General features: G+C 37.0%; 1 protein-coding gene across 2 annotated transcripts in view; it reads left to right on the forward strand.

Annotated features, from left to right (window-relative positions):
- FAM91A1 (family with sequence similarity 91 member A1) overlaps positions 1-22,537 on the forward strand; it is a 44,909-nt gene that overhangs the window by 4,047 nt on the left and 18,325 nt on the right. For both annotated transcript variants that reach the window (XM_024741326.1, XM_024741325.1), the window contains exons 2-18: positions 961-1,045; positions 2,055-2,206; positions 4,082-4,139; positions 4,843-4,910; positions 5,469-5,582; positions 6,817-6,907; positions 7,323-7,385; positions 11,406-11,512; positions 12,034-12,072; positions 12,602-12,714; positions 13,141-13,256; positions 14,117-14,226; positions 14,545-14,631; positions 16,682-16,814; positions 20,352-20,500; positions 21,866-22,000; positions 22,139-22,252. In XM_024741326.1, the coding sequence (XP_024597094.1) occupies positions 961-1,045; positions 2,055-2,206; positions 4,082-4,139; positions 4,843-4,910; positions 5,469-5,582; positions 6,817-6,907; positions 7,323-7,385; positions 11,406-11,512; positions 12,034-12,072; positions 12,602-12,714; positions 13,141-13,256; positions 14,117-14,226; positions 14,545-14,631; positions 16,682-16,814; positions 20,352-20,500; positions 21,866-22,000; positions 22,139-22,252 (1,734 nt within the window). The remainder of the gene's footprint in view (positions 1-960; positions 1,046-2,054; positions 2,207-4,081; positions 4,140-4,842; positions 4,911-5,468; positions 5,583-6,816; positions 6,908-7,322; positions 7,386-11,405; positions 11,513-12,033; positions 12,073-12,601; positions 12,715-13,140; positions 13,257-14,116; positions 14,227-14,544; positions 14,632-16,681; positions 16,815-20,351; positions 20,501-21,865; positions 22,001-22,138; positions 22,253-22,537) is intronic.

Genomic DNA, 22,537 nt, shown 5'->3' on the forward strand with positions numbered 1-22,537 from the left:
ATTAGAAGGGGGATAGCAGTCATATATTAAATTAAGTTTATGGTCTCACATTGAATATGTTAACTATAATCAGACAGACTTATTCTTTGCTTTCATGAGAACCCAATTTTGAACTTAAAACACTAAATTCACAGCTAGAAAGCATTTTGCTCACTAAAAAATATATCGGAAATTCTAAAATTGTCTTAAGTGTTTTCTGATGAGGCCGTAAGATGACGTTTTTAAGAAATAATCGTATTTAGAGGTATATTTTAAGTGTACATTCTCCAAGAATCTTAATTTTTAATAATCATAGCCCTCAACTGTAAGTAGTCATCAGATGGGGATCTGTCCTTAGTGGCCATTCTTAAATTTAAATAAATGTAGGTGCAAGAATCTATCCATCTACACAAATTGGAGATGGTCAAGAAGGAAATCTTTTGATGATGGCCATTCTGACCTGTGTGAGATGATATCTCATTGTAGTTTTGATTTGCAATTCTCTAATGATTAATGATGTTGAGCATTCTTTCATGTGCTTGTTGGCAATCTGTATATCTTCTTTAATAACTGATTCACTTCGTTATAAAGCAGAAACTAACACACCATTGTAAAGCATTTATACTCCAGTAAAAATGTTTTAAAAAAACAAAAGAAGGAAATCTTTATTAGTAGAACTTAGTTTTTTGTTAACTTAAGTGAAGTTATGCTCTCAGACTGCTCTTTTATTTGATATTAAATACTTTAGATAATTTCAGTAAATCCTTTTAGAAAGGGAGACTGAAGATAAACACATTGAATTTTTGCTCTAATACCGTAGCAGGAAAGTTTGTATGATAAAATTTAAGAAAATCTTTACTCAGTTCTGGAAATTAGAGATTCCAGGATAAAATTAGGGGGCATGGTATTGAAATTTTATGGGGTAAAGGTACTGTTGTTTAGTTTAGAAACTATTTTAAATCTATTTGAAATTTTTTTTAGAGTCTTGGAAATTCACAGAGAGAATATGAGAAGCAGGTTGTCCTGTACAGTATCCGCAATCAGTTACGATACAGAAATAACTTAGGTAAGTAGAGACATTTTTACATTGAGGTAGAAATGACTACTGCTGAATTACATTTTCATAAATCTGTCCTATCTTTTCATTATATATTTCATAGTACTGAAATTTTTCCATGTACAGCCTTTAATAAATTCTATAATGACCCATCACACCTAACAATAATTTGCATTAGCAAGTAGATTCTTCTTTCTAATTCCAATGAAAATTATTTTTTAGAGTACTGTTTATAGATTCATTTTACCTATAGAATATTAATTTTGATTCAGTTGTCCTCTTTTTAGTTTAGTGAGAAAATATGCCAGAAAAGAAGTACGTTCCTTCTTAATGAATTTTGACTTTGAGTTTTGTTTTGGTCTCTATAAATTTTCCAAATAATACAACTTTAATGAAGACTCTTTCTATAATAATTGGAACAAATTTTAAACATAATTGGCTCCATTTTTTTAAAAAAACTTTTTAAAAAATGTTTGCTGTTTATTTGTCAGATTACTTTGATTATTCTGTTGCCCTGCTAGTCTTCCCTCCCATTTGTTACTCTTATTTTAAGCATAGTATTTCAGAGATAGGTTTTCTGTGAAAACATATTCCATGGAAATCAGAGGTTTTTTTACATTTAAAACACAGAAACCAGCAAATAATTTTTAAAAATAGACTTGATTTCATAGAAAACTGCCATTCAGATTGGCTGTCTTGTAAAGTGTCATAGGGATTGGATGGATTATAGCTTATGTTTTTGGGGGGAGACATTCCATGCTCACTTTCTTTGCTTTTTGATTTGTTAAGAATTATTTCTCTACTTTTCTGTCCCATACATTTTACTTATATACTCTGAAGTCTGTTGCTTGTGGTGTAATTGTTTCTTTGTTCCAACTTAGATTGTTTTATTTTCTTCCAATTTACATACTTCTCTTTTTAATTAATATTAGTTTGTAAAGTGTTTCTCCTTGCATTTATAATTATATTTAAGTATAAGATCTGAAAAAAAACTGGAGAATTTCCCTTTCTTTCCCAGTTAAACATGTCAAGAAAGATGAACGCAAATACTATGAGGAACTGTTAAAGTACAGTCGAGATCATCTCATGCTGTACCCTTACCATTTATCAGATATCATGGTAAAGGGCCTGAGGATAACACCATTTTTATATTATACTGGGATTATGGAGGTGAGTTTACAGTGTACGTGAATCTTCAGGGATGGGATGGGACTTCATGTCGGGGACACTTTGTGAATGATGACCAGCACTCAGCCACGGTGGACATTGTTTCTGAGTTTATAGTGTAAAAAAGACGGTTGCTTACAAGTTAACTGTTGTAGCCACACTTGTGCAAGTAGTTGTCCTTATCAGTGTTTTCTCGGCAGGAAAGTATCTGTCTTTATTCTGTGTTCTTGAAGACGTTGTTGACCCTTTGTGCTGTTGTAGCGTTAATCAGCCATTTATGTTAGCACAGTTTGTATAAAATTTATTGCTTTTAATACACTGTTAAGGTTGAAAATGTGGGTGACAGAATTGAACATTAAGCTCAGAGAAGCTTAATATATTTAGCTGTTTTCTAACTGTAGAAAGAATAAATGATGGTATAGACCCAACATTATATAATGCATGTTTCAGAAGAATAGAATTGTATTAGTAGTCCTGGTTGCTAATCTTTCTGTGATTACTAACTTTTAGATGTTAGCCTTTTTCCAAAGGCAGTTTTTAGGCCTGTGTTGAATAGCTTTAAATAGTAGTTATATACTGTTTTTTTGGTGTTTTTTTTTTTTTTTTTTTTTTTTTTTTGTGGTACGCGGGCCTCTCACTGCTGTGGCCTCTCCCATTGTGGAGCACAGGCTCCGGACACGCAGGCTCAGTGGCCATGGCTCACGGGCCCAGCCGCTCTGCGGCATGTGGGATCCCCCTGGACCAGGGCACGAACCCGTGTCCCCTGCATCGGCAGGCAGACTCTCAACCACTGCGCCACCAGGGAAGCCCCTATATACTGTTTTTAAGTGAGTTTTATGTAAAGCTTGGCAGTATTTATCTAGTATTCATTTGCTGTTAATTCTATTTGAGTGCTACTGTTCTGGGCTCACCAGCCACTTGAAGAGCAGAGGGCAGCCTAGAACTGAAGGAGTTGGGCGCCTGCAGTAGCAGTGAGGTTAGCTCCCTTTAGGACATGGCCGCCTTCACAGGAGCTCCCTTTGCCTGTCTCCTTAAGCCCCTTCTTCACAGGCACTTCTATAGTCCCATGTCTCCTGTGTCCCTGTTTTGGAGGAAATACAAAGTAAAGCTTGAGGCCTGGCCGCCCAGGTTTCTGTCAGTCCCTTTCCCTAGAACCAGGGTAGCGTAATGAAGGTGGCAGCTAAGCAGTGTGTAGAATAGTTTTGTTGCTGTCTCTCTGATTATTTTTCTGGTGTTATCCACAGGTTTGGGGGAGATAATAGAGTGAGGTTTTGTCCCATTTACCAGCTTTCAGTGCATCCATGTGCTTGCTATTCTCTGGTATCTGTTTTTATACCATTGGGTATAACTCCTGGGCTAAAAATGGGTCTTATCCCCACAGTAAACAGCTGGTTTATTACTGGGGAAACAGATGAGGGTTGCAAGAAGCTGGATACTGAGTTTGACTCTGTTGCTGATTGGGATTTGGAGGAGCAGAGGCTGCTGAGCCGTTAAGGTCTTTGTCGGCAGTGCTTGTCTTGGATGCTTGTTAATGGAGCTATGACACACTGTTGGGCCTTCTCTCGGGATTCTCTCTAATCCTAGGGTAGGAGTCTAGGATCAGGTATGAAGTGTGGAGAGCCTGGAACCCTGAACTCTGAGAGAGGTATTCCTTGCATAGCTTCCACAGGGCAGAGGTTCTGGGCAACTGTCTGGGCTTCATAGTGCGCTGTGAGGAACCCAGACCTGAAAGCCTGACCTTCAGTTGCTAGGTTGGGACCTCGTGGTACATGCTACACTGTCACATGCATGCTCTAGGTTGCCAGGCTCTGATCTCAGTGCTTCCTGTGGCAAGGACATTTTGCGTTTTAACATTTACGTTTTTTTTCTTTTTAAAAGGACATTATGAACAGTGAGAAAAGTTATGATTCATTGCCCAATTTCACTGCTGCTGACTGTAAGTATTTAATTATGCTGAAGAACGAGGCAGTGTTTAGAGTGTCTTTGTGCATGCGTGCTCTTGCCTTTCATTATTGTGCTTTTAACCTGGAAGACTTGAAAGATGAGAACAGCAAGCAACATTATTGATAGGAATTTTATCAGATGATACAAGTCAAGTGGAAGATTTAGTCTAAGTGTCTAAGAGAGGAATATTTTGGAGTGGTAGAATCAGAAAAATGGGACTAGTCTCTGTTTCTAGAGAATGAAGTTCTGTTACTTGGGCTGTGGTGTACACCCAATGAGGAAAGAAAATTCGTGCACAGTATTTTCGCAGCATGATATATGGTTGTTACTAACATAATTTGCTGGTGTTTTATTATGCTTATTTTAATGAAGTGTGTATTTGAAATGTGACATAGTTCTGTTGTGTTAAGAAGAAACTTTTGCTGAGAAGTACATTTTGACTTCCTGGAATTGGGAGGACTTCTGCTTTTTAAAAATTTTCTCAGTTAGCATTGTCAAAGTGTCAGCATGAATTCACCTCTCCCAGTTGCTTGTCTTTTATATTTTGTTTGAAGAATTCTTTTTAATTTGATATTGATCATCTGTCAGTAATCAAAAGAGGAATGAAAGTCAAAGGTTTTTTCCTAGTAGGTTGTGAGTGTACTGACATTTCAAGATGTATTAAATGATTTTAAAGGAAAGGCTCTTTCTTTTAGGTCTAAGGCTTCTTGGCATAGGGAGGAACCAGTACATTGATCTGATGAATCAGTGTAGATCATCAAAAGTAAGTTAGTTGTTTCCCTTCCCTTAAATTTCTTGTCCTCCTTATCACACAATCTGATTAAATTTTTAAGTAGTAGAAATAATGAATTATGATTTCTTTCATCAAATAAAATATGCTTAATACAGAAACAACTCATCAGTATCTCTAGGTTATAGCTTAAGTGATTATTGAATTAAAAATATCTAAGGCATAAGACATTTCATTTATTTTTAAAAATTAACTTTGCTCTGCTGGTCTTTTCACCTGCTCATTCCACTCCCAGGGTTCACTTCATGGGTGAAATCAGTACACAAATGCATTTTCACCTGGGTTTCCTTTGAATTTCTGGATTTAGATCCAGATTTAATGATAGTGTTTTGAAGTAATTTACTTTGAAATAATTTAAGAATGACTTTCTCCATTCAGTATATCTAGAATACTTTAGATTTTAAAACATGAGAATTTTAAAAGATATTTATTTAGTCTGTTGGAAACTGTCTTGTTATACTGTTATCAATAAAAAAAGAAAGTGGTAATTTTAGATAGATTGCAAATGCTCTGATGTTTGTACCATTGCAGAAATTTTTCAGACGGAAAACGGCCCGTGATCTTCTACCAGTAAAGCCGGTGGAAATTGCCATAGAGGCATGGTGGGTGGTGCAGGCTGCATATATCACAGAAGATGACATAAAGGTAGATAACTTTAAAAGTTAAACATAGGATTTTTATTTTAAAAATTATAATTTTTAACTATAGTTACATAACTTTTTTACGAAAAGTAACACTAGTTGGTTTTCCTGAAGGAAATTAAATTCAAAATTGTAAATGATCTTAGTAGGCTAGAATATTGGAAGTTTTCGAAAATACTCTTTAGTCATCAGGGAGACTTGACTTGGTTCATGTACAGTCATCTGGGGATTTTACTTACATGTTTCATGTAAAGTGACGTGATGCCACAGCTACCAGCAATAGTATTGCCAACGGTTTTTGAGGACTTGCTGTGTGCTCAGTGTGCCAGGCACTATTCCAGCTGCTTTTTATATTGTCTCATTTGAGTCTCATCACAACCCCAGAGCTGTGTATTATTTGTAGCCTCTTTCACATGTGAGGAAAGTGAGCGCAGAGAAATGAAGTAATGGCTCCAGTCACAGTTCTAGTAAAGGTCTGGGATTATAACCCAGGCAGTTTGCTGTGCTCTTAATCACTGTGCTGAACCGCTGTACTGAAGTGGTAAGTGCTTGTTAGGGAGTAGTGTCAAGATCAAGGGAAATACTGTTCCCAGGGGTCAGACCACATTTGCTATAAGCTTTATACATTTTAGAAGGGATGTTGATTTAGGGGAAAAAGGTGGAATAGCAGACGATGTGCCTAGAGACCAGTCATATCCCTGTGGCTGAAGGAATTAAGTGAGCGTGTGGATTTTTTTTTAGTTGGCATTTTGTTTTACTTCCGAGGACAGAATAAACCCAGTGAGTGCAAGGCTTAGAAATTCTGCTTCAGTGCATTTACTTCCGAGCAGAGATGTCAGACTGTGTCATAAGATGGTGATCTTGTCAGTGATAATAATCCTGTGGCATGTGAATGAACTTCTGGTTTGAGAGATCCAGAATCAGCAAATGGATCAGATTCCAGTGCAAAGAAGATGAGTCAGTATTACTACTTATTAGTGAGCACATTACTTACCCGCAAGTATTGGCACTTAAAATTGCTTTGTGGTATGAGTTCTGTTGGTAGCATATTTTGGCACCTTAATTGATGGTTGTGTGTGGCTTTTTTTGTTTGAATTCTAGAGTAAAAAATGAAAAAAATATGTAGTTCATTCAACTAATGACTTATAATCATTGGTTTAAACATGAATAGATTTCAGGAAACTTACCAGTTAGTTAATTTGGACAGGACCTAATTGAAAATATTTTGCTTTTCCTAGATATGCACTTTGCCCGAGAAATGCGCTATTGATAAGATCATTGATGCAGGCCCTCAGCTCTCTGGATCACTAGATTACAATGTAGTACATAGTAAGTGGTTAGTAGAAATGGTCTTTCGTCAACATAAAAAATTATTTTAAGCCATCAGCAATTTATAGCAATTATTTATCAATTAGGTAAGAACAGTAATATTTCCTAAGGAATGTTATTGTTTGAAACGTGACCTTAGTCCATTGTTTTCCAGTGTGGCTATAATTAGTCACATAGATTAGAAATTTATACAAATGAATCATAAGAAAAATTTTGCAGTTCTGAGCATTTGAGGGAAACCAAGATTTGAAAGCTTTGATGTAATTTTTTTTTCTTCTATCTTTCTTTTTTCCTTTTCATATACCATTAAGTTGTAAGAATCTTTACAGAAAATCAGGAATAAAGTTTTTATTTTATTTTTTTAAATTACAGTGTTTACTGGTTCATCTAAAACAAGATACTTTTGCTTCTGTAGGTTTATATAACAAAGGATTTATTTATCTGGATGTACCAATATCTGATGACAGTTGTATAGCAGGTAAATATGTGCTAATATTTCTCATTGTTTTTTGAATGGCTACTAGGTGCTGGGCACTGTGTGTCACCCTGTTAAGTTAGACACATATCATTCTGGGATCTTTGATGTTAGAATTTTTCAAAGAAAAACATTACTTCCTCATTACGTTGCAACTCACTGAGGTGGTTTTAGTTGAATTCCTTTCATTTTTATCTTCTGTTCATGGAAGCACTGTATTAAAATAGCAGAAATCTGAGGTAAATTTCTCACAATCCTAAATCAAACCAGTGTTTTTATGCATTTATGTCACCTTTTAAACCTTGTTCAGTGCATAAGTTTCTACATATATTCAGTAATATCATACAATTATATGTTCTTCATTTTACATTATTTATTTATTTGTTTGTTTATTTATGGCTGCGTTGGGTCTTCGTTTCTGCGCGTGGACTTTCTCTAGTTGCGGCGAGCAGGGGCTACTCGTGGTTGCGGAGTGTGGGCTTCTCATTGTGGTGGCTTCTCTTTGTTGTGGAGCATGGGCTCTAGGCACGCAGGCTTCAGTAGTTGTAGCACACGGGCTCAGTAGTTGTGGCTCACGGGCTCTAGAGCACAGGCTCAGTAGTTGTGGCGCATGGACTTAGTTGCTCTGCAACATGTGGGATCTTCCCGGACCAGGGCTTGAACCCGTGTCCCCTGCATTGGCAGGTGGATTCTTAACCACTGAACCACCAGGGAAGTCCTTGTTCTTCATTTTTACCTGACATATCTGTGTCTTATATTTTCATGTCACTACCATCTTTTTTATCTTTATCTCTTCCTCCTCACCCACCTCCCCAAGTTAAATCAATATTAAGACCCTTGTATATTTCATCTTGTATATTTCATCTTGTATATTTCATCTCACACCTGTCAGGATGGCCATCATCAAAAAATCTAGAAACAATAAATGCTGGAGAGGGTGTGGAGAAAAGGGAACACTCTTGCACTGCTGGTGGGAATGTGAATTGGTTCAGCCACTATGGAGAACAGTATGGAGGTTCCTTAAAAAACTACAAATAGAATTACCATATGACCCAGCAATCCCACTACTGGGCATATACCCTGAGAAAACCAAAATTCAAAAAGAGTCATGTACCAAAATGTTCATTGCAGCTCTATTTACAATAGCCCGGAGATGGAAACAACCTAAGTGCCCATCATCGGATGAATGGATAAAGAAGATGTGGCACATATATACAATGGAATATTACTCAGCCTTAAAAAGAAACGAAATTGAGCTATTTGTAATGAGATGGATAGACCTAGAGTCTGTCATACAGAGTGAAGTAAGTCAGAAAGAAAAAGACAAATACCGTATGCTAACACATATATATGGAATTTAAGGGAAAAAAATGTCATGAAGAACCTAGGGGTAAGACAGGAATAAAGACGCAGACCTACTGGAGAACGGACTTGAGGATATGGGGAGGGGGAAGGGTGAGCTTTGACAGGGCGAGAGAGAGTCATGGTCATATACACACTAACAAACGTAGTAAGGTAGATAGCTGGGGGGAAGCAGCCACATGGCACAGGGATATTAGCTCGGTGCTTTGTGACAGCCTGGAGGGGTGGGATAGGGAGAGTGGGAGGGAGGGAGACGCAAGAGGGAAGACATATGGGAACACATGTATATGTATAACACTTTGTTATAAAGCAGAAACTAACACACCATTGTAAAACAATTATACCCCAATAAAGATGTTTAAAAAAAAAAAAAAGACCTTTGTATATTTCAATTAGTAAACCATTTCCCTATTGCTGGTTGTTTAGATCATTTCCTTTTTTAAATATTTTATTCTTTTTTATTTTATTTATTTACTTTCTGCCTCAGTGGTGATGTGGTTAACATTCTTGGACACATCCTTGGCTTTTTTTCCCTCTAGATTAGATTTCTTAGCAATTTATAGAAGCACTTGTTATCTTAAGGTTATGTATTATAAGTGTGTTTTCTATCATATCTTTTAGGTATTATTCTTGTTTGTGATATCTTTTACCATTCTAAGATATTGTGTAATCAAATATGAAGTGTCACAAAACCCCAGGGACCTTACTGTTAACAATGAGTGTTGGGGGCTTTTCACAGTGTGTCCTGACCTCTATTTTTTATTTGTGTTACCATGTGTTTATGGCCAGGCCTTCCTTGTCTTTTTTTTTTTCTATAACTTTTTTTTGCTATTTCCAGGTATTTTTCTTTATTTTTATTAATGTATTTTTTGAGTAGGCAGTAATTATGATTATAAAATACTAAATTTACAGAAGAGTATAAAAAGTCTGATTCCCATGCCTGCCCCTAACCAGTCAGTTCCTTTCTCAGCCGCCACTAAGTTTCCTGTATATTCTTCCAAAAACATACTATGCACATAGGCATATATGTATATATCCTTTTTTGTGTGGTTTTATTCTTATGCAGGTGGTGTATCCAGCTCATACTTTACTTTTTTAATTATATATTGATACTATTCCATATCTCTTTATGTAGAGTTGCCTCATTCTTTTTGCCTAGATGTAAATTGTGTATTTCTAACCTTTTAGTGCCTTGTTTTTTTTTTTTTTGCGGTACGCGAGCCTCTCACTGTTGTGGCCTCTCCCGTTGCGGAGCACAGCCTCCGGACGCGTAGGCTTAGTGGCCATGGCTCACGGGCCTAGCCGCTCCGCGGCATGTGGGATCTTCCCGGACAGGGGCATGAACCCATGTCCCCTGCATCGGCAGGCGGACTCTCAACCACTGCGCCACCAGGGAAGCCCAGTGCCTTGTTTCTTCATCTCTAAGATAGGGTATAGTTTTGAACAACTCTTAACATTAAGAGGATTAAGTGAAATTGTATATATAAAGTAGCTAGTAGTATAGGCTGGCACTTAGTAAGCATTCAGTAAACGTTTACACTTCGTATTCACACAGCTGAGAGTGTAGGAAAAGAATTATATTAAAAAATGGGATTACTAAAATATTTCTAAAAAGAAACCTTTGATCCTTAACAGTCCTTGGATGATTGGAAATATGGGTAGCACTAAATCAAAAAATGACATGAGCCAGAGCTGTAAAGTAGATAGCCTATCCTCATGTATACATTGTGGTTCTTCACAGTGCCTTCATTTTGACCACTTGAATTTTGTCTTATATCTCTCTGTTGGGAATAATTTAGGTTTTGGGTGAAGTTAGGTAGTGTTAGGGTTAGAGGACACAGGGACACCCAAATCCTGCTATGGCCTAGGCACACGCCTTCTTCCCACGATGTTTTCAGGGGAAGTGTGCCCACAGGGGAGAATGGCAAAGGAAAGCATAGTGCCTCTTTATTGTTGGCCAGGCAGAGCATTCTAGTAAAGTGGGTTAGAGCATCTGGACCAAAGAGATGGAGAGAAGTGAGTATGAATAAACAGGTGGGGAGCATCGATCGGGCAGCCTCTTGTGCAGAAGGTCTTGACCCTCTTCCCATCGAGGAGGTTACAGAATAGAAAGCCCCAAAGAGCAAATTATACCAGTGATAAATGTGGCAGTCACGCAGATGAATTTCCCCTTTTCTCAGGATGGAGCAGGGATGATGTGGAGGGCAGAGAGCCAATACCTTCTGTCCACCTGGTTTTGGGTAGCATGGTGACTTGCAGTTCTTGCTTCTCTGCTTTAGACCAGCCACCTGCTGCCCTAGACGCATCAGAAACACACCCTTGGCAGGCTTCCCCATTCTGGAGCAGCACCGGCGCCCCTGCCATTCTACCAAGTCCATGCCTCTAGCACTTCTCTGCCTCAGTAATGCTGAGAGGTCCATGGGGATGAAATTACTCTTTGTAGGATTTATGCTCTGCCATAAGAGTCCACTCTGTGTAGACAGCTTTGCATATGACCTTACTTTGGGAGTTTTAGGAAAACTTGCTATGGAGTTGGTAAAATGAATCAAAAGCTGAATTCAGTCCCTAAGTTGGAGGTCTCTTTTCAATTAGATGTTTGAATTAAACTTTCTTGTTTTATAAAATTATGTCACTGAGAAAAGTCTATTTTGTTTATTTTAGTTCCTCCTCTTGAAGGTTTTGTAATGAATCGAGTGCAAGGTGATTATTTTGAAACTCTACTCTATAAGATATTTGTTTCAATAGATGAGCATACTAATGTTGCAGAGGTAAGTATAATAGCATCTTATGAAAAAACTTAACCTCAAGATTATAAAATAAGTTTGTGTAAAGTAGATAAAATTATTTAATTATATAATTAAAATATTTTCAAAGTCCACCCATGGTTAGATCTTGGACCATTAATATACTTAAGTTCACTATTCTTAAGTTACTTCCTGCATATGTATATTAAAATTTTTTTAGTTAATAGCTTATGAATGGGTTAAATAACTTTATATGACTTTATAATAAAAGCATTGTAGACAGTTGACTGATCTGGAAATTTTTTTTATTTTGAATGAGATGAAATTAAAGGCTAAGTAATTCAGTTGTTATGGTCACTGCCTGGATTTGTACTCCTCTAAGTGTCTTAGAGATATGGAACGAAAAAATTCTGATTACAAAATTTATTCAGACTCAGTTATTAATAATTTAAATTTTTCTGATTATGGTCAAATTGTCTATTACAACTGTGTAATATGCTTATGATTCTTAGAATGTAAAATCTTTTAAAAATTTTATTTTCCAGCTTGCAAATGTTCTTGAGATAGACCTATCCCTGGTTAAGGTATGTAATTTTTATACTCTCTTCACTTGTGATAGGAATACTGAATGGATTATAGATTTTTGTCTTGATACTGAGAAATGGAAGCAGTGAGATTCTTATTAGCTGTCAGAGGAAGTGTGCACAGTCGGGGTGCTTACAAAGATAGAGAAGAGCAAAATAAGAACCCTGAACCAGTATTCCATCCCAGGGAGTGAAAGCTGTACTCACACGTCTGTGCCCACCAGAAAGCAGCCTGACCAGTGTCTTGTAGTGAAGTCACAGTATCTTGTAATGAAGTCAGATAAGCAACAACTTCCGCTTCTTTGGGGGTGGATCTAGGGAGGACCAGGCCAGACAGTTGGGAGCATTCCCTCTCCTACATATGTGAAGACTTTAGGGGAAGACTAGGCCTACTGAAAATTTTTTCTTCTAGTTACGGGATGAAAATGTTTGAGGCTCACTGTAAGCATAGTCCGTAATAGTTTTTTCTCTACAAACATTCTGAAGTCTAGTTTATTTCAGATGTTCATTTCCTTTATATTCCTTTCAGAATGCTGTGTCAATGTACTGCCGATTGGGGTTTGCCCATAAGAAGGGACAAGTAATAAATTTGGATCAACTTCATTCATCGTGGAAGAATGTTCCATCCGTAAACAGATTAAAGTAACTCATTTATTTAGTAGGAGATTTTCTTTTTGAAAAAAGCATTGCTTTACATACAAAAATTTTACTTATTCAACCTGTCAAGTGAGGTGAACCATATATATATTAGTGGTGGTTAATCTTGTGTGTGTGGTAATCTTTTTTAGAATTTGATGAAAACTAAAATGCTTTCCCCAGAGAAAAGCTCATACAATATTTTACATATAATTTTTAAACATTCTCAAATTTCCTGAAGCCTATCCATGGGTTTAGTTAAGAACCTTTTCTGTGTGTGCAGGGTATTTTGGGACTGTGTCTCAATTTGGGGCTTGAATGTAAGAGTGGATTTAGGTGGATGTTCATAATTTAAGTACTGACTTCAGTAGCTGTTTTTATATATGATCATTTATATGATTTTTAAAAAGTGAATGTATTCTTCATTAATAGGAGTACTTTAGATCCACAAAAGATGCTCCTATCATGGGATGGCGGGGAAAGTAGGAGTCCTGTACAAGAAGCTTCATCGGCTACTGACACTGATACAAATAGTCAAGAAGATCCAGGTTAGCAGTAACTCAGTTTGAGTCTGTCTGTAGATAAGCCATGCGTCTGCACATACACTCATAAAGCAAACTCTCCAGGCTTACAATTATTTTGTGGTTTGTTCTGGATTTCAGTCATTCAAAAGTAGTCTTTTGAGTACTTACCCATATGTTGGACCTTGTGGTAGATCTTAGGGGTATAAAATTGACAAGAATATGGTAGTTTCCTTCCAAAAACTAAGTCTGGAGAGTATAACCATAAAAACCACCACAGTGTGAGAAGCATTATGGTGCTTGTGGAGCGCAAAGAGGAAGAGCCCTCTTTCTGCCTAGAGAGGTTTAGGAGCCTTCATGGAGAAGATGATTTTTGGGTTGAGAATGAATAAGAGCGTGCCAGCTGGCGAGTGCAGGAAGGCCATTGCTTGGGCTAAGCACAGAGGGAGGCAAAGCATAGTGGACAAGCGGGCTGCACGCTGCACATGGTTTTGTGTTGGGAGGGGAGAGGGGCACACAACATGGGCTTCTGCTCCTACCCTAAGTAGCTCTGTTACCTGAGCCAGGTGACTTGTCTGTAGAGGTTAGGCTAGATAGTCTTATTGATCTGACAGTGATCAAGTCTTGGTTTATTACTGGTTTTCAAAATATTTACTACAAAAGTGAGTGCCTTTAAAAAAAATTTTTTTTTTGAACTTTAACTTTTTTTATCTCTATGTTGGAGATAGGTAGGATTGGGACCTCTTGTGACTACAGTGTTACCTATATTATGTACTTTCTGATTATTAAGTGAAGCTGAAATGAAATACTTTCTCATTCCAAATGATAAGCAAAGAACAGTTTTCACTTACTTGATTTTTAAACTATGATTTTTTCCCCCCCAACAGACACAGCCAGTATAAGCAGTTTGAGTTTGTCTACAGGATATACAAAGCGTATTGCATTCCTGTTTGACTCAACTCTTACTGCCTTTTTAATGATGGGAAACCTTTCACCAGTAAGTCAGATTCTTGTTTAAATACAAAAATGTTTAAAATAAAGATTAGATGTAAAATAATTCAGTGCTTTTATATCTTTTTTTTAAGTACTAGATTTTTTCTGGAAAAATGCAGCTGCCTTTGTCTTATATTCCTTAGAGGAATGTCGGAACTTTTTAGTGAGGGCTACTTTTGTTATTAGAAAAATCAGCTCCTCACCCACCCTTAAGTTTAAATGTATTGGAAAGCGTAATATAAATCTAAGGGAAAACTACAACTTATTAATAATAGGCTCAAATAAGGTACATTTTAGTTTTGTTTTTGTTTCTTTATTGCAGAACTTGAAAAGCCATGCAGTCACAATGTTCGAAGTTGGCAAACTCTCAGATGAGTCTCTGGACAGCTTTCTTATAGAACTAGAAAAGGTAAATCTAGATAGCTTATTATGGGATGTCAAGGCATTTGGAATCTTCTCTTGCTTGATAAAACATCAGTTATTGATTATGTAGATTTTTCGTATGTTCTTGTTCACTGCTACCTCATTCGCACTGTAATACCGTGGCAGGCATTTAGGCTTAAACATATTGAGCGGATGAATGAATTTTGTGATTTAAAAACAGTGATTTGTCTACCTCATCTAAGCTGTTAGCATAATTTGATATAATGAAGAAATCTTAAGTCTATGTGTAACTTTTTAAATTGCACTTTTCTAAGGTAGCCTTTAACTTTTTTTTTCAGTATGACTCTAAGATCTACTCTTAAGCAATTTTATTTGAAGTTTTTGTTCCACTTATCTTAAATCTGGAACAGTGTCTGTCCCTGGGTATCGTGTTTATGTCCACTCTCACTACTGCTTTTAGCATCTTGAAGACTTCAGCCATATTTGTTCTTAACTGTCTTTTTCCTCATGAATACAACCTAGTTTTCCTTAGCTCTAAATCTTGATTGCCCTTTTGGTGTTTTTCATTCCCTGGATATTTTATTCTGCCCTCTGCACTTGTTTATGCAAGCAGTTTGTGTGCCTAATCTATTCTTTGACTAATAATTTTGGTAACTTTTGTGCTTTAGTGATGAACTCATGTATGTTTAGAGAATTTTTTATGATTTTATACTTCCTTTACATCTCAGAAAAAAGACTTACCATAACATTTTTTTCCACTCCCCCTTCTCCATAGGATTTTTACTTTTTTAGTGCCTGAGATAATCCTTGTTATTAATTTGTCTCTTTAACTTTTATCTTTATATTTTTATTATTTCCTCAATACTTTTAATATCTTGTTTAACCCTATATCTTATTGTGTATCATCTTTTGCCAGTAAATTTTTTATATTTAGCACATTTTAACGTGTTTTCTTGATTTTTATTTTTCTCACCTCAACTAGTGTTTTATCATGTATAGCATATTGGAAGATCCATTTTACACTTTATATATCTGTATTCTTTTTTACCACATAGTCATTCTTGGGAAAGCCCTTTAGTCTGAAGTTTAGTTTAGTTTTTTGTTTGTTTGTTTGTTTGTTTTTGTGGTACACAGGCCTCTCACTGTTGTGGCCTCTCCCGTTGTGGAGCACAGGCTCCGGATGCGCAGGCTCAGCGGCCATGGCTCACGGGCCCAGCCGCTCCGCGGCATGTGGGATCTTCCCGGACCGGGGCACGAACCTGTGTCCCCTACATCAGCAGGCGGACTCTCAACCACTGCGCCACCAGGGAAGCCCTGAAGTTTAGTTTTTAAAAATAGTTTCTTAGCTATTTTTTAAGCTTCATCTTGATTAATCAGTTGATCTTATTAATTTCATGCAAGTCTAATTTCGTTATTTCCCCCTGTAGACCTTTCCTTCTGTTTTTTGTGTTGTTTCTGGAATGTGTATGTTTTTACATATTAAACAGGTGACTGACTCAGTGTCAGAAGAGCACACATGTAAACCCAGTGAAGGCAGGAGTTTTGTCCACCACTCTCTCCTTACATCCTAGAGAGGTCATAGCACATAATAGGGACTCAGTGAATCCTTGTTGAGTGATTTTAAGCTGTATGTTCAGCAATGTTGAACAGCTATGTTGAATCACGTATACCATTGTTCCTTGCAAAGTTGTGAACAGGGTGATAAGATAGTGGCATAATTGGTGACCATGGATTAGAGTACTTTTCTGGATGAAACAGAATATATAGATCTTGGAGTTTTTAAAGCACCTTATTTGAATCATACATGGAACATACAACGTATAATGGTACAATTCAGCATTACTTCGTTGCTAAAGTTGTTGGTTTTACTTGCTGGGGTAATTTCTGTCATATTCAAAGGTATAGGCACATGGAAGCCCAACCACGATTGGGGTTAACATTTGTTTCAAAATCGCCTGGGCAAATTTTTGATTTATTGATTTAAAATATCTTAATATCTCTACTGTATGGTTATATACTAGCATGAATGGCATGAGAGTGGTTTTTGTTGCAAAATTTGTTTTCTCTTGGTTTAGGTTCAGAGCACTGGTGAAGGAGAAGCACAGAGATACTTTGATCATGCACTCACTCTGAGAAACACAATATTGTTTCTGCGTCATAATAAAGATCTAGTTGCACAAACTGCACTGCCAGACCAACCCAATTATGGTATGATAAAAATACTTGATTTTGAAGACATGATCCTGTGGAACTTCTTTCTAAGAAATTAAACAGGTCATGCTCACTTATTTAATCATCACTTATTTAAAACATTTTGTGTAGATAGCACATTGAATTTATAACTGTTGGCTTGTTCTGTGAATTTCTTTACTCGTCAGCTGTTCCTTACCTTGTTTTACTGTTTCTCCTCTTATGTACCACTGACTTTTGTAGTATCTAAATTTGTTTAGTTACCTACAAAAAGAGTTGGAGTGTTAATTTGTTTAAGTAGCTGATGGGATATAGAATAGGCATTTGTTTTGAGAGATGGACAAATGCCAAAATTTACTTAGGAAGCATGAAATATCAAGAATGAAAGATTCGTTATATAAAGATAATAAACAGGGTCTTCCTATTCAAATGCTGCTATAATATTTACTAAAGTATTTTACTTTAAAGAATAAAAAAGGGAACAGATAACCTCATTTCAAAGAGTTAAAGAAAGAAATGGAAGCAGTTGTAATCTATTGATGAACTCTAATGTGGTTCTTGCCCTAGTGTGCTCTCTCAGTTTCGTGGTAGAAAGGGGTTCCCGAACTTTAGTTGAACTGATGGTATTAGCTCCTAAATTGTGGAATGGTACCCAGGAATGTGTGTTTTTAAAAAGATGCAACAGCTTGGGCACCAGTGTAAGAGCATTACGCTGTGAATGTAATTACATTGTGAAGTCTTTGGACATTCACAGGAGTTGCATTTTGGGACACTGAATTCTTAGCACCAGTATCACATTTAATTTCACTTATTCTTTCATTTACCTAAAAGTTCTATTTTCTGGCCAAGAGCCATCTTTTTCTTAGTCATATCCATTTTCGTTCTACTGCTTTCATCAGCATCTGGCTTTCTTTTCAGCTCAACTAAAAAAATTTAGGGCAGAATCACTTGTCACTTTACAAGAGTTGTTGCAGAGGAGAGGACAAAGATGCTGGGTAATTTAGCTGAGTGAGGTTAGACACACTTAGTACCTAGTGACTCACTTCTTCAGCCTTGGGGTGTTTGGTTCAGAGTTGTGCATTAGCAGTATTACAAATGCTTCCATGCTGGAGCTCTTTCTGAGGTTATTCATAAACAGTTGAAACTGAGAATATTAAATCACCAAACACCAAGAGTCTGAAGCACTTATTGATAAGCATTTGTTGATAGTAACCATGTTTTGGTTACCAAATATTAGATATTGTGACCTAACAGTGAGTGGTGGCACAGTCTTAAATATGTCTCTGGATGTACAAATCCTGGAATTTCTGGGACTTTTTAGTGACTTATCGAGATAATGGGTTAGAATATTTGAACTATTCTGTTATAGCCATCTTTTACTGCCAATCATAGAGTCCAAGAATATTAGTGCTAGTGACCAGCCAGGGGTAACTCAATTTATAGGTAAAGAAATTGAAGCTTATCTTGGTTAAATCTCCTGCCCATTTAGTCATTAAAACCCATATAGTTAGTAAATGGAAGAGCGGGGACTTGAATCCATGTCTCTTGAATTTTTTTCCTTTGCTCTGTTCCTTACATCATCTTCTCTTGAACACTAAGGTTTTTATTGATTTATTCATCAGCAATTCGTGTTTAATAGATTGGGCTAAACTTTGTTTTTCACCATGAATAGTCTGTGTATCATCAACTAAGTTAAATGGTAAACCTAAACCTATCCTGTGTGAAAGTAAAGTATAATTCTAACCTTTAAGGTATATTTAATAGTTGACTATTTCTGGAGCTTAGAATAATTGATGGCTCCAAAGTTAAAATGTGATTAACTCCTCCCTCCCCATGAGACCAAATGAGCAATTGTTTATGAAGTTTCATTCTTTTAACCAGCCTTTCTTAACTGGGGCTCCTCATTAGAACCACAGAACACAGAAGATGATTTAAGTGATGTTTCTCAATTTTTCTTATAATGGCGTATAACTAGTACCATTCTAGATTCATAGAAAAGAAGGTCATTCGTTCCAGATAAAGAATAACTTTTTAGGGCATTAGGGCTTAATATTCTCCATGTTGAGAAAGGTAACTTTCTGTAGGTGCCAGGAGTGATAATCTCACTCCTTTTTAAACAAGAAATTCTATAGTATTGGTGTTTAAGCATCTTGTTTTGAGTAGCAAGAATTTTTTTTTTTATGTCACTAATAATTTGTAGTTTGGGTGTATCATGTAGTACTTGGTATTCACTGTAAAGCAAAAAGTCTTCTGATACTGTCATAGAAGCAAACCTCTGATATGTGTGAAAAAGACTAGTTTCTTAGTAATCTTTTGGTTTTAGACAGCATGAGGCACTGCTTAAAAAACAGAAACAATGTGTGGTCTAACTTTTTTTCATTATTTATAAGCATAATTTATTTTTTCCAGGTATCTTTGTCTTTAAAAAAGATCTCTTTTCCCTAGGATCAGTACAAGTGAGACCTTAAAGCCACTGTTTGTAATTTGGCAGTCTAGTACTATGAAGTGTTTAGAAATTAAACCTCATCTGTAGAAAAGCAATCACAGTTGTAAAAACTTTGTTTTAACCACCATCAACTCTTTAGACTTCCTTCCATATCCTAGTATTCATTAAGTATTTTCTGTACTTGGCATTGACAATGTTGAGTTTTGCCTGAAGCTTCTAACCCTTTCGTGTTTCAGAAAAGGGCTTACTGCAATGACCCACCCTTTCTCATATAACTTAGTTAAGATCACAGGCACTCCCCTTGTTTATCTGTGAGAGGCCAGACACAGACAGACCCTCCAAATTCCCTTTATCTTTTTAGAGAGCAGTAGGACTGGTATTTTCCAGAAGGATTAAGAATGGGAACACTTAAAATCAGTTGCATGCTAAGTGAGTTCCTGCTTTATGGACTACAGTTTAGGCACATGTTTCTAAATGAGGAATTCTTGCCCTTCTGGTCAATTCAGAACTTGGCTGCAAAGTTTTTATAGAGATTGAAAACTGGGGGAGGGAAGGATACAGCTTTCCCATGGCACTTAGGCTTTCATAAGATGCCACTGCCATGATGGAGAGGAAGTAAGATAAAGCAAACATATTTTTAAAGTATAAGGTTAGCCTGAAGAAACACCAGTAGAATAAAGACTTTCAGCTTTAAGTCTTAAAGAGTCTTATTGGCCTCCTAGGAAATAAAGTGCTTTATTTATTTTTTAATTTTTATTTATTTATTTATTTATTTTTTCCCGGTACGCGGGCCTCTCACTGCTGCGGCTTCTCCCGCCGCGGAGCACAGGCTCCGGACACGCAGGCTCAGCGGCCATGGCTCACGGGCCCAGCCGCTCCACGGCATGTGGGATCCTCCCAGACCGGGGCACGAACCCGTGTCCCCTGCATCGGCAGGCGGACTCTCAACCACTGCGCCACCAGGGAAGCCCTAAAGTGCTTTTTAATAGAGATATTCTACCTTATTAAAAAAATTTAAATCTCAAGGCAGGTATCAGTGTTTCATCTTAGACTCTTTTTTTTCACATTGTCAGTCTTTCATTCTATGTATGTGGTTGATCATAATTCAGGTTTTCCTCTGGATCTCTTGCGCTGTGAAAGCCTTCTTGGGTTGGACCCTGCAACTTGCAGCAGAGTTCTAAACAAAAATTACACACTGCTTGTTTCCATGGCTCCTCTCACCAATGAAATCCGGCCTGTCAGCAGCTGCACCCCTCAGGTAAAGACTCACTGGGAAGCTCACTCTGCTGCCATTTCATCCTTCCTCATGGCGACTTGAAGGAGAGGTTTATCAGTCTTATTGTATTAATTCTCAATTTGTAGATAACCAGATATTAACATCATCAACTCAGAAAGCAGTTTTGTATTTTTTGCTGTTGTAAGATGTTATGTTCAGTTTGTGAGGTATAATTGGTACATTTTATATATGTATTATCTAGTAACTAGTGGCACATTCAGTTAAAATTTTCTTCTTGAATACAGGATTTTAAAGAAAATGTTTTTGGCTGCTCTGAGAAGGAAACCTGGATTACCTTGAGGGATAAGATAAATTTAATTAGGAAAAATGAAATATTTTGGAAGTGGGGCTGTGATGCTAAGTAAGCTGAAAAGAAAAGATGATGCTTGAAAGCTGGAACTCTAGTTTAATCTGTAAAATCGTGAAAATGATTGCTGGTCTTTTACTTTTTAAAAATTGATCAGTTGCATTTGTTTGTATACTTAGCAAGGCCACTGTGACATGTACCATTTTCAAAGAGTGAGCTTTGTGCTCTGTTCTTCAGTGCTACATCCTTCCTGGTTTCCTAGATGTGCTAGGTTTAATGGTGTAGAAGAAAGGAAGGGATTCTTGTACCAGGATGATTTTGTTGCCTGTGCTGATCTAGCTGCCTCAGTGTGCCCACTCCCCCCTTACCCCAGTTTTGTCCTCTGTTAAGCAGGAGTGATTGTAGATTTGCGGCCCACCCCCAAACACGCGCGCGCGCGTGCGCGCACACACACACACACACACACACACACACACACACACACACACTTCCTTCTGTTCTTTAACACAGCCTCTGGTCATGGTAGGAATCCATGAACTGAATGAATGGATGAGTGGTAAGATGGATGGAAGGATACATAGTCCCTTTTGAGAAAAATTATTAATGATTGTAATAACTAACACTTTGATATAGAGCTTGTTATGTGCTGCCAGGTACTATTTTAAACCTTTAACAATGTCCTTAAGAGATAAGTTTTTTTTAAATTATTTTTATGCCATCTTACAGATGAGCAAAATGAGGCACAAGAGCGCTTAAGTAACCTTAGGTGATAGGGCTGAGGGGATGAAGCCAAGATTCAGACTTAGGCCGTCTACTGGCCTGAGTCCATTCTCTTAATTGCAGTGATAAGCCATGCTTTCTCAATTCCAGTGTAAGTTTGAAACTGTTTGAATGGATCCTTTAAAATTTATCTTCATGAGGATAATAGCAGTTAACACTTACATGAGGCATTAGCTTTAAGAATATACTTGGTCATTTGTGAAATTTGGCTTCTTTAGATAAGTATTTACAACTTTTTCTTACCTGTTTTATGATTTTAGCATATTGGACCAGCTATCCCAGAAGTCAGTTCTGTCTGGTTTAAACTGTACATTTACCATATCACCAGGCAAGGACCACCGTCTCTTTTGCTGTCCAAAGGTACAAGACTTCGAAAACTGCCAGATATATTCCAGGTATGTTGAATGAGGTTTTTTTAAAAATCATTTTTAAGGAGGATAGAAACTGGTAAGCAGTATTATAGATAACTTTCTTAATTTTTTTTTGTTTGTTTCTAAATACTATGCTGTGTTTTATTTATTTCTTTCCCATAGGGTTATGATCGATTACTAATAACTTCTTGGGGTCATGATCCTGGGGTTGTTCCTACATCAAATGTGCTCACGATGTTGAACGATGCCCTAACACATTCGGCGGTTTTGATTCAGGTACAGTTACCTTATTTGAAACAGTCAGTTTTGGATTTTTATTTTAAAGATCATAATTTGTCTAGCTTTCTGCTGAGTCGCAATCAGACATCAGTAATTTGACATTTGTAAAACTGAAATGTAAGGAAACAGAGATCTGCGTTTTAGTCCTGGCCTTTGTCTAGCAGCTTGGGAGTGGTGGAAACAGCAAAGGCTTTGAAGTTAGACCCAACCTTGAGTTTCAGCCTCATCTTTTGCTACCTGTGTGGCCCTATTTTTTTTTAATAGTAGCCTTAGAATAGAGAT

Source organism: Neophocaena asiaeorientalis, unplaced genomic scaffold (genome assembly GCF_003031525.2).
Source record: "Neophocaena asiaeorientalis asiaeorientalis breed wild unplaced genomic scaffold, Neophocaena_asiaeorientalis_V1.1 scaffold177, whole genome shotgun sequence".
Taxonomy (NCBI): Eukaryota; Metazoa; Chordata; class Mammalia; order Artiodactyla; family Phocoenidae; genus Neophocaena; species Neophocaena asiaeorientalis.